Raw genomic sequence first — 16,554 nt, forward strand, 5'->3', positions numbered from 1 at the left:
AGTCAGTTATAATTCTAACTCCTTCCTTAGTATCCAAATTACTAATAAGCAAATGGAGAGATTTTCAGTCTCATTAATCTGAGAAATGAGAAGCTGGCGATAATGAGATATTGCCTCTCAACTGTTCGGCAAAAATTAAAAAAAAAAAATCAAGGAAAAAATCATGTGCAGAAAAGGATATGGGGAAAAGGAGCCCTTTACTACTGCTGATGGGAACACAAATTGTTGCAGCTTTCGTTGGGAGCAATTTAGAAACAATTGTGCCACTACCACTATAGTAGTAATAACTACCACTAGTAGTAATAACAAGGGCTAATATGTATCATCCTTATACTTTATAAATATCTCTAAATAAAGTATTAACATTTCAATTTTATGGATGATGAAACTGGTCAAAGACTAAGTATTTATTATCTTGACAGGTTTTGTTCTCAGGAATATGCAAGCCTTACAAAATAAATTGAAAAGATTTTTAACTTTTTATACTGTCAAAGTTTATATAGCATAGAACATTTACCTGTTTCCTTAAAATTTGAAAAAAGATATTATCAGTAAAATTATCTAGCTCTAGAATCTTTTTTTTTTTTTGTGGTAGAAGGAGGAAAATGATTTATGTGTTTTCATAATAATGAATCTATTTAAGTGGATAATTTTAATTTCATTTTAAATTTTCAATTAATTAAATTTTAATTTCAATTTTGATAACTGATATTTCCCTAGAAATTATCCATTTTATTGGAATTTCATTTACATTACTTCAACATGGAACCCTCTGTGTTTTTACATGTTTTCTTATCTGTTATATTCTTTTTCTCATGTCTAATTTTAGCATTTTTTCTTTGTCACTGATAAATTCCATAGTTTATCTATTGCTTTTGACATATCAGTTCCATTTGTCTTCAGTCTTCTTTCTATATTTTTGTTGTTTTTGTTACTCTAATTTAGCAAGGGTATGAAAAGGAATATGTTTTTTTCTATTTATAAAGTAAATCTTTCATTACTCTAATTATAGTATCAAAATTTTCATTTTCTAATTTTTGGCAAATTGATTGACTAGTGGCTGAAACAGCTCTCAAAGTCTATACAATTTTGTTTCTTCTTCTTTTTTTTTTTGATTTGGCCTGATAAATTTTAATAGTACATTTTGGAGTATTATGGTTTGTGATTATAATATTTTCATGGTGAAGAGAAAATTTTCCAAAATAAATTTATTCTTTCTGCTCTTAAAGTTTGCCTTAAATTATGTTTTATTTGAAATTAACATTTGTTTCTTTCTTTTTGTTGCATTTGCCTGATAAATATTTGCACATCTTTTTCTTTAAATTCCTTCATTCATAGCCTTTGTTTGTTATAACTGTCGCTTTTAATGGGTTTTAATACAATGAGTCACATGTTTCTTGGTTTGACTATTGCTAATCTTTTCATAAATTTAAATCTGCCTTACAGGCTTTAATACTGGATTGGAACCAATCATCTTAATAAATATTGTACTTAATAAACACAGCCCCAAGATATCAATCACACTTTAAGCAGGAACCAAGCCTCTATTTGCCTGGATGAGTAAATGATGAGTTAGGGAAATAACCAAATATCATCTGTTTGGTGCATTTCCCCTTTTCTGGATGGAATTGGGGAATCTTTGTTTCTTTACTCCCAAACAACATTATTGGAGGAGTCATGCTTCAGGGAAGGGTGTTCAAGATGAGTAATAATAATTGCCCTGGTCTGATCTCACTTTTATGGGTTTGTTACTGGGTACAGTCTCTAAATGACCTTTTCACGTCAGCTGATGCTTTAAATTTGGACAAGGTTCAAAATGTATAGGATAGTCCAAAGGAGAGATGTTTAAAAATTCAGAATATCACCAGAAGTTATTTGGGGGAATGAGTGCTTTGCTTTACATATCTTTTACACAGTTCTGTACTGTAAAGGTGCTGCTGTTTTCAAACTTTTAGTCCAAATAATTCCATGTAATAAATCAAGTCAAAGTGACCACTTGTATTATCACACACAAAGGATCAATTTCAATGATATTTTTTTCTACCACCGAGAACTGAAAAACACATCAAGTCTCAAGCTCACCGGTAGCTGTGAGATTGTGGCTTGTGGTAAATAAATCATCCTGAAGTGAGCCAGTTAAATGAGTGGCAGATTGGTTGTCACTGCTAAAGGTCTTATTGCTTCCAGTGACTTTTATCCAGACACATTCTAATTCATCATAGATCCAATTCCACAAACCGTTTGTAAAGCGGCACAGCCTGGTTCTAGACATTCTTCATTTCTAAAGTATCTGCACCACATCACGTTTATCACAGCATTCATATTCAAACACCCTTACCATACACAGTGAACTCCTAATGTGTTTAGGCTCAAAAGTGTATGTCTACAGGGAGCCCTTATCATTTAACACATCTAAGTCCAAAAGTTAGCTCATTAGAGAAGTCAAAATTATCCTTGAAGTATGATCCCTAAGATCATACTTAAATTGTTAGGCCTTAAGTCTTTAGATACCAGCCACCAATGTTCTTTTGTTTCTCTTAACTTTTGGACTATTACCTCCCTTTTCCTATCAGTAGAAGCTAAGGTTTATTTAAAAGTAAGAAAAGGAAGACACCATACTCGTATAAATCATGGAATCTCTTTCTTTTCTTTTTCTTTTTTTTTTTTAGCTAATAGCATGGGACGAAATTCTGTTGGTTAACTCTGGGCATGATAGAGCAATACTATACACATATTGCTGGGCCTGTGTCTCTTCTAATTGTGCACATGGGAAATAATAGGGTATACATGTAAGTATATACATTCTTACCTACATGCACACGATTATATATGAAGATATCAAGACATAGGCAAAATGGAGAGAAAGTAGTTGTTCTAGAAAGAGATCTCCTGGTGGGAGGAAACATGGTAAATATGATGGAAGGTATATACAATGCTTGTCCCATAAGATTATAACAGCTGAAAAATTCCTATCACCTAGTGATGTCATATCCATTGTAATGTCCTAGCACAATGCATTACTGTTTTTGGCGATGCTGGTGTAAACAAACCTACTGAACTGCCAATCATATAAAAGTACAGCACTTACAATTACATACAGTACATAGTACTCAATAATGAGAAATGACTGTTAGTGGTTTATGTACTTACTATACTATACTTTTTATTATAATTTTAGAGTCTGCTATTTCTACTTACTAAAAAAAAGTCAACTGTAAAGCAGCCTCAGGCAGGTCCTTCAGGAGGTATTATGAAAGTAGGCATTGTTATCATAGGAGATGGCAGCTCCATGCATATTATGAAGACCTTCCAGTGGGACAAGATGTGGAGGTGGAAGATAGTGACATTGATTACCCTGACCCTGTGTCAGCCTAGGATAATATGTGTATTCATGTCTTAGATTTTAACAAAAAAGTTTAAAAAGTAAAAAATAAATAAATAAATAAAAATAGAAAAAAGATTATAGAATAAGGATATAAAGAAAGAAAATAGTTTTGTATGGCCATAAAATGTGTTTGTATTTTAAGCTAAGTGTTATTTACAAAAGAGTAAAAAAGCTAAAAAAAAAAAATACAAAATTTATAAAGTAAAAATGTTACAGTAATCTTGATTACTTTATTATTAAAGAAAGAAAAATATCTTTTTATAAATTCAGTGTACTTCAGCCTAAGTGTCCAGTGTTTATAAAGTCCACAGTAGTGCACAGTAATGTCCTGGCCTTCACATTCACTCACCACTCACTCACTGACTCACCCAGAGCAACTTCCAGTCCTGTAAGCTCCATTCATGGTAAGTGCCCTATACAGGTGTACTATGTTTAATATTTTATACCATATTTTACTATACTTTCTCTATGTTTAGGTATGTTTAGATATATACATACTTACCATTGGGTTAAGAATGCCTATAGTATGTAGTATAGTAACATGCTGTACAGGTTTGTAGAAGCCCAGGCTGTACCATACAGCCTAGGTGTGCAGTAGGCTCTGCCATCTAGGTTTGTTAAGGACACTCTATGACGTTCTCATAAAGATAGGATCACCTAATGATGTATTTCTCAGAAGGCATCCCTATGTTAAGTGACACATGACTGTACTAAAAACTGATGTGAAAAGAGATCAGAAAATAAAAAACAAAAAGTTACATGATTCACTCACCCTCGAACTCTTGTGTACCTGAATACTAATCTTCCACTTCTCTAATCACACCCCACTGTGCCTATACCCGGGCTTTTCTTGGCAAACAGGGACTTCAGTGGAAGTCTTTCCCTGCTGATTTAATTGTATGACTTTGATTTGTCCCACGGGCACAGACTGAAGCAAGTCTTTGGACTGTGACTTCTCCTTTGTGACGTGGCAATTCATTTTAGACACTCGGTTTAATAAGTTTTTCTCGATGTATAATTCCAGCTGTGGGAAACCTGTGACTGGTGTCATGCTCCTTTGGCATGATGTTCAAGTTCACACAATAGAGCTGGTCTGAATTATCAGAGCTTTTGAGCTTGCAGAATTTTTCTAAAAGGTGTGTGCTTTTAAAAACAAATGAATGAGCACTGACTACCTAGCACAGTCCCAATAATTGGCTGAATCAGTTCAAAGCTATGAGTTGCATTTTCCATAATCTGAACTACTTCTTCTCTCTTTTAAAAACATGGCTCTTCCTATATACCTTTCTAAGAAACTCTCCCACTTACCAACCTTCTCACTCATGTTTTGCTGCTTTTGAAAACAGTGGATATATCTATGAACCCACTGGGAAAAAAAACAAGCAGACTACGGGTATTAATGTGTATGCTGCAATGAATACACAATCAGAGGACAAGAGTTGTTATATGATTCCTTTCTCATGCAATGCAAAACCTGATTTACTTAATTGCCTGTGCTTAAGGGTAATGTCATCTTGTATAGCTTACCGTTTTATACTGATGGGAGAATATTAAGTTACTAATGGCACAAGTCAATAAAAAATTCATAGGCCATGAACCAGCATGTTAGAGAAAGAACAGAATTGGCAAGTGATAGCGTTAATTTATGAAATTTCACATTTCAGATACCCGACTCTTGTACAGAGATGACTTTATGCCTTCTGTAAAACCTATCAGGGCCATGTAAATCAGGAGAGTTAAATTACAGTATAAACTCAAATGTTCTTACCTCCAAGTTCTTCTTAATGAAAGCAGCAATCTGGCTCAGTATTAGTGAGTGTTTCTTTGTGACTGTTTGATGTATGTTACAATCAAACTACTTTGGATTTTCAGTATTTCACTACACATTTATTTAGCATTAGCTAAGACAGAGGGCATTGTATTAGATAAACTATTATGACAGCTTACAAACCAGCTGATAAATCAATCGCAAGCATAATTATCTACATTATATGGCAAAGTTAACTAATTTTCTGTTTGAATTCTTTACCAAAAAATTAAAGTTAGGAGAACAGCTAGATTAAAGGAGAAGCCTTGCCCAGATTGGATAAGTGGTCTTTATGAAGGTAATGTGTTAGCCATTTAGCCTTTCTAAGCTTGCTGCCCAAGGAAGGGGAAACTATAAGAGACCCTGGGTATGGAGCAGAGAGCTGACTGGCAATACTGGCCTTTTCCTGTTGTGACAGAAGATATTAGTGACAATTTTTTTAAAAAAATGGGCATTGAAAACAATAGTAAAAGAAATGTAACAGTGCAGTCACCCTTCTCCCATAAATATGGAAGCATAAAATTGAGAGTGGGGAATATGTAACCGAGGGAATGGCCTGAAAAAAAAATGGCAAAGGATGTTTTCTGTCTTTCTGTCTCTTTAAAACTTCCCCCACTCTTTTTGGGAACTGAGGCCTGCCTGCTCAGGCAGGTGGTCAGGAGGGGCAGGGATGTTCCTTGTGTTTCAGGCATAGCTCAGCTGTACTGTGGCTCCATCCCAGGCCCAGCACCTGGCCGGAGGGGGAGGAGGTCTGGATGGGCCTCCCAGGTGAGCGGAGGTCACAGGCTTTGTCTTCAGCTGAGATGGGACCATTAGAATCATTAACTGTAGTTAAACAACAATAGCCTAGAACTGAGGGCCCTCCCCTTAAAAGCTCTGTATTTCTGCTTATGGACAGGAATTTGGATTTTGAGACAATCGTCTACCATTTTCCTCCTTTGCTGGCAAAGTAATAAACTTCTCTCTCCTTCTCCTCAAGACATTTGTTCTCATTCTTCTGATGTGGTCTCTCTCGGTAACAGAAATGCTAGTAAGTCGTAGCAGCTGCTAAAGTTTTTACAAGCCTTGAATTAGTCAGAACAATTATAACAGTAGTACTTCCCAAATGGCATAAAATGTATGATAGAAAATCAAAAGGGCACTGAAATTGTACATAATTGTGGCTAGGTATTGAACCATCTCAATTTTCTTTTTTCTTTTAAATTTTTTCTTTTTTCTATTAGTTTCCTAAGGCTGCTGTAACAAAGTACCACAAACTAGGTGGCTTAAAACAAACAGAAATTTATCCTCTCACACTTCGGAACTCTGGAAGTCTGAAATCAAGGTGTTGGCAGGGCCATGCTCCCTCGAAAATCTCTAGGGGAAGAATCTTCTTTGCCTCCTCCAGCTTCTGGTAGCTGCAGGCATTCCTTGGTTTGCGGCAGCCTGATTCCAATCTCTGCCTCCACGGTCACATGGCCATCTCTCCTCTGTGTCTGTGCTTCACATAGTGTTCTCTGGTCTGCGCGTCTGTGTCCAAACTGCCTTCTTTCACAGGGACACCAGTTATGATTAGGGCCCACCCTATTCCAGAATGGCCTCATCTTAATTTAACTACTTACTTCTGCAATATGCCAATTTACAAATGGGATCACATTTTTAGATACTGGGCATTGAGACTTGAACATATCTTTTGGTGGGACACAATTCAACTCATAACACCATCCTTTTAAGTTGCGTGTGATCCTAATACATGATTATGCCTATGAATACATATCCATACATTTAATAAGAAATCTTTGTCAAATGGACATAGTTGAGTTGACCGTCATGTGGTTTTCTGCTTTAGTGATGCCTACGTGTTAAGTCCGTAAGGACAAAACCCAGACTTGACTATCCACCACTGACATCTTAACCAAACAGAAAGAAGCTATCATTGAGTCAGAACAAACAGACCTGAAAGGGAGGCTGGCCTTGCAATTCACAGATGTTCTGTCAGGCTTATTGTTAGTCTGGGTGGCTCACCAGCACTGAGCCACTTCTTAACTTTTGTCCCGCAAGTATCAATTTTTCCTTCAAATCTGTAATTGTTTCTCATGTGGAACCATCACAAAAGAAGACATTGGAATGGAACATTAGAAAGCATTTGTGTTGTGGGGCCACACGGATCTGGGCTTGCTGTTCCACCACTAACTAGCTGAGAGACTATGGTCAAGATAATAAACTTTTCAAATCGTTGGTTTTTGTACCTGAAAAATGAAGAGTCTCACTGCGAATGTCTGGTGCAATTATAAGGATTAACTGGGAAGAAGCACCTGGATAAGGCACTTGAAAATGTAACATCCTTCCACTTCGTCATAAATAGGTCATGTTAAAAATAAACACCTGTATAAGAAAACTTTCCTTTCCGTGGGATATTAACGACAAAATTGTCACAAAGAGTAACATTTAATATAAATACAATATACATCAAATTTAATTAAAATTATAGGTTGAAGTAAATGTGCTCACTTTCTGGTAATTACAAAAATAAAATTAGATCAAAATAGAATTTAGAACCACTGAACCAGAAGCACTCATTTCACAAACATTTCTAGGACATCACCTATATGCCAGATGTTTTTCAGAGGCAATGTGTCAGGGACACGTGTAATAAAACAGTACGAGGAAAGGGTTACAACTTACCCCACCGACTTTCTCAAAGTGAGATCCATCTTTCTTAAAATCTGTGATGGCCCCATTGAAATACCAGGTAAACATGATGTCTAAGAGCGGGTCGTGTTGCACCTGGCAGGGCAAAATGACGCTTTCACCAACAGAAACATCCATGTTGGACGGTGCCAAAGTTATTTTCGTTGGTTCTATTGGGGAAATAATTTTAAGTAAAACTTTAGCTTTTTTATTGTGATGAAAGCAATTTGCATGGGCAGACTGTTCACCTAACTTACAGTGTATGTTTACAGATGCATATGTATATCCACATATCTATATAATTACAAGTCTTCAAGACTAAAATAGGCATTTTGATGCAGAGCTATCATATATTTCACTGGATCTACAAATTCTTGTTGAAGTAATTAGATCTGAATTTATAGCATATATAAGTTTAAAAATTAAAGTCATCTATAAATAAGAGTTAGAATACCACTAACAAAATCAATTTTGGCTTGGTTTTATTGTTTTGTGAAATATAAGAGGTAGAAATTGAAACTACTGTGCTTTCACCAGCACAGTAGTGCTGGACTTGAAACTGCACTGTCATCAAAATTAAAATAGACTCAGACTTTTAAATGTTACCATGGATTTGAAAGATTATATGCAAAATGGTTACAATAGGTACAATGAGAAGGGTACTATGTTAACATGTTAATTACTATATCTTTTTACCCAATGCAAATGTCCACATGTACATTTCTGTTTCCCTGATATCACCACCTACCTTCCATCTATTGTGAATTAAACTTCTCTTGACCCCATGTTCTGTACTGCTACTCCCCATTTTTTTGCACCACATTGGAGGAAAAGTCTTTACAAGAGTCATTTATACATGTTGTCTGCAATTATGCTACTAAATTCCCTCTTTAACTCAGTCTACTTAGGCTTTTCCTTTCCAACCCACCTGTCCTCATCAAAGTCCCCAATAACCACTCTGCTGCATTATCCAATGGTAAATTCTTGGTCTCATATTACTTGACCTCTCAGCTATATCTGTTCTACTCGATCACTGTCATCTTGGTACACCTCCTTCCCTTGGTTTATGGGGCACCACACTCTCTTAGTTTTATTCTACTGTGCTGCTCACTCCTTTTCTGTCTCCCTTTATGATCCCTCTTCTGTTCCTAAATCTCTTAATGTTGGAATGTTTCAAGCTCAGTCCTTGATTTTTTTAAATTCCCTGTCTTCACTCATTCTCTTCGGGATTTCAGCAATTCTCTTGGCTTCAAGTACCCATTTATGCCAACAAATGCGTATCTCTATCCTCAATCTCCCTCCCAAATCCAGATTCATATATCCAACTCCTTACTCTACATCTCCACTTGGGTGTTGTTCACCATTACTTCCTTTAGGGCACACAATAGGATTAAATTCTGAATACTTTTGTATTCTGGAGTAGCCAAATACTTTGGCCAATGAAATATAAATAGGAGTTATGGGTGACAGGAATAAGTCTGGAAGAACTAATGCATAATTTGGGGTGCCTTCTTTCCTTTTCCATAGAGATGAGCAATGTGACAGATGGTGGAGACATCAGAACCCTTTATTCCTGAATATGGACAGCATAGCTGCCCCACCATAGACTTACAGCATGAGCAAAAAGTAAACCTATGCTGCTTTAATCCACTGAAATCTTGGTAAACCCATGATCTGCTTTATAGAGAAGAGTCTAATAAAGATCTCATAGTCAACAAGCTCAGTCTGAACTCCTGATCTTCCTCCTCCCCAAAGCCATCCCAGCCCCAGCCCATCCCATTTCCATTGTTTTGACTGCCATTCTTCCTGTTGTTCACCAACCACTGTGTGGTCATCACCCTTGCATCCTTCCTTTCTCTCAGACCTCACATTCAATTTGTTAGCAATTCTTGTTGAGTCTACAGACAGAATACATGTAACATCTGACTCCATCCCATCAACTTCTCTGTTACCAACCTCATTCAGGTCACGTCCTGTCTAGTTTACAGCAATGGTCTCCAGAGACCTCTCCTGCCTCTACCGTTGATTCTCATGGCCTCTTCTCAACAGAGCAGCTAGACTAATTCTTTAAAATATCACGTCATTTCTCTGCTCCAAATATTGTATCAGATCCACTTTTCAATCTAACTGAAAGCCAAAGTCCTAACAAGGTCTATAAATGGTCTGCACAATTGTCCCCAGTCTATTGGTTGACACCTTCATCTTTTTGAAATCTTTGTCTAAATCTCTCCTTCTCAGTGAGGTCTATTCTGATCATCCTATATCTGTTTCTAATGATATAATTTACCTCTCCCCATATACTCCTTTTTACTTTCCTAATTGTTTATAATTTTTCCTTGTAATAATTGTCTTATTTCTTAATCCCACTGCTTATTTTCTTTCTGCCTCTGGTAGAATGTAAGATTAATGAGGGCAGTCTCTCTATCAATGAGCTCACTGATATAGCCCTAACATTTGATACATAGTAGGTGCTCACATATTTTCATGAATGAATAAATGAATAAAATATATCCACAACTTTTAGCAACTATTATTTATATCATGTTATTAATATTTCCTGGAATTGAACATCTCCAGAAAAGATCAATTATAAGGAAAAAGTATAACCAAAAGATCTGACATAATAGAATTTTGTTTTATAGTAAAATAAAAGGAGATCAACATATACTATTTATAAATCTTATTGTCCATTATCCCAGAACAGTTACTAATACATTCCCTGTGCACATTGTTCTATGTTAAATATTAAGAATTGTTGCCTTGACTTTCACCTAGTAAAATAACATAAAGTGCAAACTCAAGTTCAGTTCTTTCTTCAAAGTGTACTGCACACTGTGAAAAACATAGAGTCAATTTCTTTGATCATAATAATATACCATACAGAGTATCCCTATGTAAAGCCATATTTAAGAAATGCACTCACCTGTGACAATCAAGTGTGTTGTGCCATTTGCCTTCCCAAACTGGTTTTCTGCTGTGCAGGTGTAAATTCCAGCATCAGCTTTAGTCACGTTGGCTATTTTGAGTCCTCCATCTTTTAAAAAAGAAATTCTAAAGGAAATACAAATAAGATAATTAAGTGTATTATAGCTATTTTTTCCAAATAATTTTTTTTTAAAGAACATGTTGTTTTCGGGTAGTATTTTTAAGTATGATCAACCAGCCTTTATCGTTTTGAGAATAAAGAAAATTAAGAGAAAATTCACACACACACACACACACACACACACAGAGTTGAGTAAGAAAAGATTTTCTGCCAATTCAAACTTTGCATGATATTTTTATGCATCATTACTTAACATTACACCTAAATTCGGGGATATATTTATGAAATAAGTATGAAATATTTTTGAAAAATATATGTTGTGGTAAATTATACATGGAGTTAACCTTATCACTTTGGAGAAAATAAAAAGTAGGCATGATACTATTTGCCTTAAATTTGAAACAGTATATTAGACATAAAACAGCTGCTTACATTTAATTATGAACTAAGAGAGTCAAATTCAACCCAATAAAAATCCAAATTTTGCAAAAGAACATTTGGGTGGACACTTGTGAGCTAGCACAAAGAACCTGGCCAAGTCAAATAAACATTAGGGTTTTTGAGTATACACTCAGCGTACTTAGAAGTCTTAGCATATAACTGATTAAGGAAATATAACTAAGCGCCTTACATGTGCTTGGCACTGAGAGTCCCTGTGATTATAATGTGAGCAAAATAAAAAATCTCCTCCACCTTCATGGCAATAATATCCTAGTGAGTGGTACAGACGACAAATATTTAAATATGAGAAATTCTGATTTTTGAGAAGTACTCAGAAGGAGACAGGGTGATACAATAAAGAATAATTGCTTCATGGAGTGTTTTCAGGATAGGGTGCTTCAGAAAAGCCTCTTAGAAGAGGTGTTACTTGAATTAAGAAAGAAGAATGAGACGGGACTAATCTGTCATTAATCTGATCCCTGTATCTTTATTGCCCAAATTGTCTACCCATAATTATGTTTTCTCTCCTGGAATTCCTAAAATCCTTACTATCCATACCAGGCACTTAACACTGAGAATGCCTTTTATCTTTTATGGCTCCTGTCTTTGATCCGTGGGTGTTGTAGCTACAAAAGTGGATGATAAATTTCTTAAAAATATTTGCAACCCCAGGGTCTGCATGGCATCATAAAGGTAAACTTTGGTCACTAAATGCCTCCAACTTTTGGGTCATTCTGCTGAGTAAAAATAGGACAGATGCTGAAAACATTAGACTCCAGTGGAAGATCTCAACTCAGTCTTTAAATATTACCATGTTTGTTGGAAGATTTTTAGGTATGTGTCAAAAATGTCACTACAAGTTCATATATCAAAAATGTAAAAGATATGAATTTACATTGTATATACATAAAAACATATGTATTCCTTTATAACCTGCTATTCACTTTCACCGGCATCCTGGTTAGTTTTTCTTCATGAGAAAGTCATGGTGGAATTGTGGAACTAGTAAACAGCACACATGTTCGTGATCCTGGATAGAGCTGTCCATTAATTTTCTTGTACATGTGATTTTTTAAAAAACACTATGTCAAAATATATTGAAAACAAAATGGTTTGAGAGCAGTGGCCTAGAAAACTAATCAAGAAACACATAGCAATGCATTTCAATTTGAGAAACTACACAGAAAGGTTAAAAATTTCAAAAAATTTCCTAGGAATATGTAAACAAACAAAAAGGTTCTATATCTGATTTCCCTCATGGAACCTTGAGGGTTAAAATGCATTTTGTTGGGTATGAAACATAAGCCCATCACTTTTTTCTCTAAGAGATGACCAAAGAACTTTAAGAAGAATCTCTTTAGAGGGGCACAGTTGCTAGCACCTGTAATCCCAGCATTTTTGGAAGGCTGAGGCAGGAGTTTCAGAAGTAGGGAGCAAAGTCTCTGGCCCTCATGAGCTTTGCTGAAAAATCACCAGCATGAGGCAGATTGATTAACAACAGGAGGAAAAAATATACAAATTTATTTAACGTGTATACTCTGGAATGCTCAGAAGGAAGATTCAACTCTTCAATGAAGTACAGAGCTTTTTAAATAATGGGGGCTTGAAAGCAGAAAAACAGGTATTGGGAAGGAGAGAGGAGGCTTGGGTAGCTAGCAAAGATGGTCCTGTTAGTGTTATGTAAATGAAAATTTATAGGTAGCAACCTGCAAAGAGAATACATGGTAAATGTTTCTTTTCAGACCTTTAATCTCTGTCAGACTCTAAATGAATCTTTCCTAGATTAGTTAAGGATAGATGGGGCTGTATTAATATATATTCTCTATGGAAGTAAATTATCCTTCACAAAAGAGAGTTTTGCAGTGTTACTTCTATCTGTGAGGCTCATGGCAGCCATCTCAAAATAAGTCAAAGAAATGTATTCAGGGGTAAAATATTTCTAATTTCCCTTAGAGACCAGCCTGGGAAACATAGCAAGACCTCATCTCTATAAAAAATTAAAAAAAAAAATAGCTGGGCTTGGTGGTGTGTGCATGTGGTTCCAGTTACTCAGGAGGCTGAGGCAGGAGGATCATTTGAGACCAAAACAGGAGATCAAGGCTGTAGTGAGCTATGATCATGCCACTACACTTCAGCCTGGACAACAGAGTGAGACCCTGTCTCAAAGAAAAAAAAAATCTCTTTATATCTTAGCCTGAAGAGAAGAAAGATTTTCTTGATGAGCATACAATAATAATTAAAAGAGGAAATCCCTGAAGAGAAGTAAAAATGAATGAAAACTTAGAATATGGAGACTGAAACTGTTTTGAGGAACCTGGAGAGTAAGCGTACAGCAACGTCAATCTGATGGGGTCATCCTGCCTCCTCCTTGTGCCTGCCCAACCCTTGCACAGATGGCTCTCGCCAGCATCACATCACCTGTAGGCTGAAGAGGACATCCTAAGCCTCACATTAGGACCCACCTCTCTCTACCTGCACGTGGTCTCAGGAATTCTATCCCTAACTTGCTTCTCTCCAGTCACAGAAGCCTTGTACTAATGGCTTTTTTGCTTCTTTTTGCCTCAGGGCCTTTATAAAAACTGTTTCCTAACTTGGGTTGACCTGTACTCATCCCTCAGACTTCAGTCCCTTCCCTGAACCCGTGAGTTGGATTAGATCTTCCCCTGTTTAATCAAAACCTCTTCTGTGCTTTCTTCATAGTATCTGGCAAGTGACCAATTACGTATTTATATGAGTATCTGACTAATATACTTTCTCCTCCAGCGGACTGTAAGCTCTCTGGAGGCAGGGACAGTGTCTGTGTCACTCACCACTAAATTTCTAGAGCTTTGAACAGTGCCTGGCACAGAGTAGATGTTCAAAAATAACATTGGTTGAATGAATAAATGACTATATGCCTTTAGAGAGTCACTATAGAAGAGGTGGCTTAGTGAAAATGGGCTGCAAGGCCCTGACATCTTATGAATGATATACAAATAGATTGGGAAAGTGTGCAGACTATGATATATATGTATACGCATATGCACTCATATATACATATACACTATACACAGTCAGCCCTCCATATCTGTGGGTTCTGCATCTGCAGATTCAACCAATCAAAATTAAAAAATGTTAAAAAAATAATTAATTAAATAAATACTAACAATACAACAATAAAAATAATACAAATAACAAAACAATACAGTACAACTGTTTATGTAGCATTTGCATTGTATTAGGTATTATAAGTATTCTAGAGATGATTTAAAGTATACAGGAGGATGTGTATAGGTTAATTGCAAATATGCCATTTTATATAAGGGATATCCATGGATTTTGACATCAGAGGGGGGGTCCTGTAACCAATTCCTTGTGGATATGAAGGAACAACTATATGCACATATGCAGATATGTCATATATATACATTTATGTACAAATAAATATATATTATATATGAAAACAAAAAGATATGTCATATTTATTTACTAATTTGTATATGTCACATATATATGCATATATATATATATAAATGAGGCAATAGAAGATGGGATGAAGAGAATTTAGAAATGACTTCCCTAGGATAAGAGAACTGAAAGTATACTTGTTTGTACTATTAGGGAAAAAGTCAATAGCGAGCAAGAGACTGAAGATAAAGGGATAGAAGAAATGAGAGTGACAGAGGAAACTGACGGAGAAAAGTCTCAGAGGAGGAAAGAGGGAATGTAATGTGATGTTCCCAACCCAGTTTGATTGCTAATCCCACCATCAAAATTTTGGGGCCAGGACACCCAAAGAGAACAGTGTTTGATCCATAGTGTTGCTCAGTGAATTTTGCCTATCATTAGTATTTAAAAGAAAATGCAGGTGTCCTGGAGACTTTTCATACGTAAAGACAGGAAGCTGGCAGATGACAGCAGAAGGTCCTGAAGACATTCATATGATGAGGCAAACTAATCTGCTCTGGGCTACAGGGTCCAGACAGAATGGGAAGTTCCAGGAAGCTGAGCATCTACCACTTCTGAGATTAGTAAGCCCTAGTCAAAATAAAAATGTCTCTTGTTGACTGAAGAAACACTGAGATTAAATTTACAGCTTCTGATTTGGGTACCACAAAACAGACAGGTAATTTGAGATATCTTCTCATGCTGTGAATTAGTGTAACAGCTAACCTTCCACTAGGAACACAGAACTATTTGGAATATTAGAAGAATTTAGGTTTAGTGACTTTAATCAAGCAAACCTATTTGCATGACCAGAGTGATATGAGGAAGTTTCAAAGGCAAGGCCTAACACCTTAGGAATCACACAAAGACTCCAAAACAAACATATTGACTCTCGAAGAATGCAAACTCTGTGTATGTAGTAAAATTTTGAGCTAATTGGATACTTTCTTCCCAAATTGGTTCTTCCAGTAAGTTCTAAGAGGCCCCCAGGGCATTTTGCACAACATAAAAATAAACAATATTCAGTAAATGGATGGAGTAATTGTTTCTCAACAGAAAACCTTCAATAATCCATGCTTCCCCACAGAGATTCAAAGTGAAAATTTTATACTACTTCACTATAAATGAAATTGCTTTCTAAGCTTTCTGAGAACAGGCTGTTCTTCAAATGGGTAGAGCTGAAAGTGTAGATAACAAGGAGTCACTCTAGTTTTGGCACAAAAAGGTAAATGACGATTTATGAGATTAACATTTGGAAATGTAGTACTCTAGCTTGCTTTGAGAAATGTGCAATTTAAATAAATGTGGCATTTTAACTCCTTGATCAGTTTTATACTATACCTTTATATGTACCTTTTTACTGGTCTTTCTTTTGTAGTAGGAGGTTAATTATTTCACTTAACTTTGCACAGTCTATGGTTAGTTTGGGATAAGTAAATGTAATTGCTCTAAGCTGCTCTAATGGCCCATGCTATAATTCAGTGATGGCATTGAATTTATGACTGTTAAAAAACCCTGTTTGTTCAGAAAGTATACTATTGTCTAGGCAACATTGACCTGTACTTTATGATGACATTTAAACATCCATAATAACACAGTATGTTTTAGAATGAGAAACGTATGAAACATTATGGATGCAAAACGGGATTTCTGAAAATATTGTTTTTCCCCTGCCAATGTTCTTCTGAATATTACGGTAATTTATTCAACTTGAATTTTAACAAACACATTCCATCTCTACATTTTCTCAGGAAGCACATCTCACTGGAGATGTGATCA

General features: G+C 35.9%; 1 protein-coding gene across 1 annotated transcript in view; it reads right to left on the minus strand.

Moving 5' to 3' along the window:
- Window positions 1–16,554, minus strand: part of CNTN3 (contactin 3) — a 246,561-nt gene that overhangs the window by 47,163 nt on the left and 182,844 nt on the right. Inside the window, exons 11-12 of the mRNA XM_069473823.1 lie at window positions 10,786–10,913; window positions 7,857–8,032 (exon numbers count right to left, since the gene is read on the minus strand). Coding sequence (XP_069329924.1) covers window positions 7,857–8,032; window positions 10,786–10,913 — 304 coding nt within the window. The remainder of the gene's footprint in view (window positions 1–7,856; window positions 8,033–10,785; window positions 10,914–16,554) is intronic.

This window comes from Eulemur rufifrons, chromosome 7, assembly GCF_041146395.1.
Source record: "Eulemur rufifrons isolate Redbay chromosome 7, OSU_ERuf_1, whole genome shotgun sequence".
Lineage (NCBI taxonomy): Eukaryota > Metazoa > Chordata > Mammalia > Primates > Lemuridae > Eulemur > Eulemur rufifrons.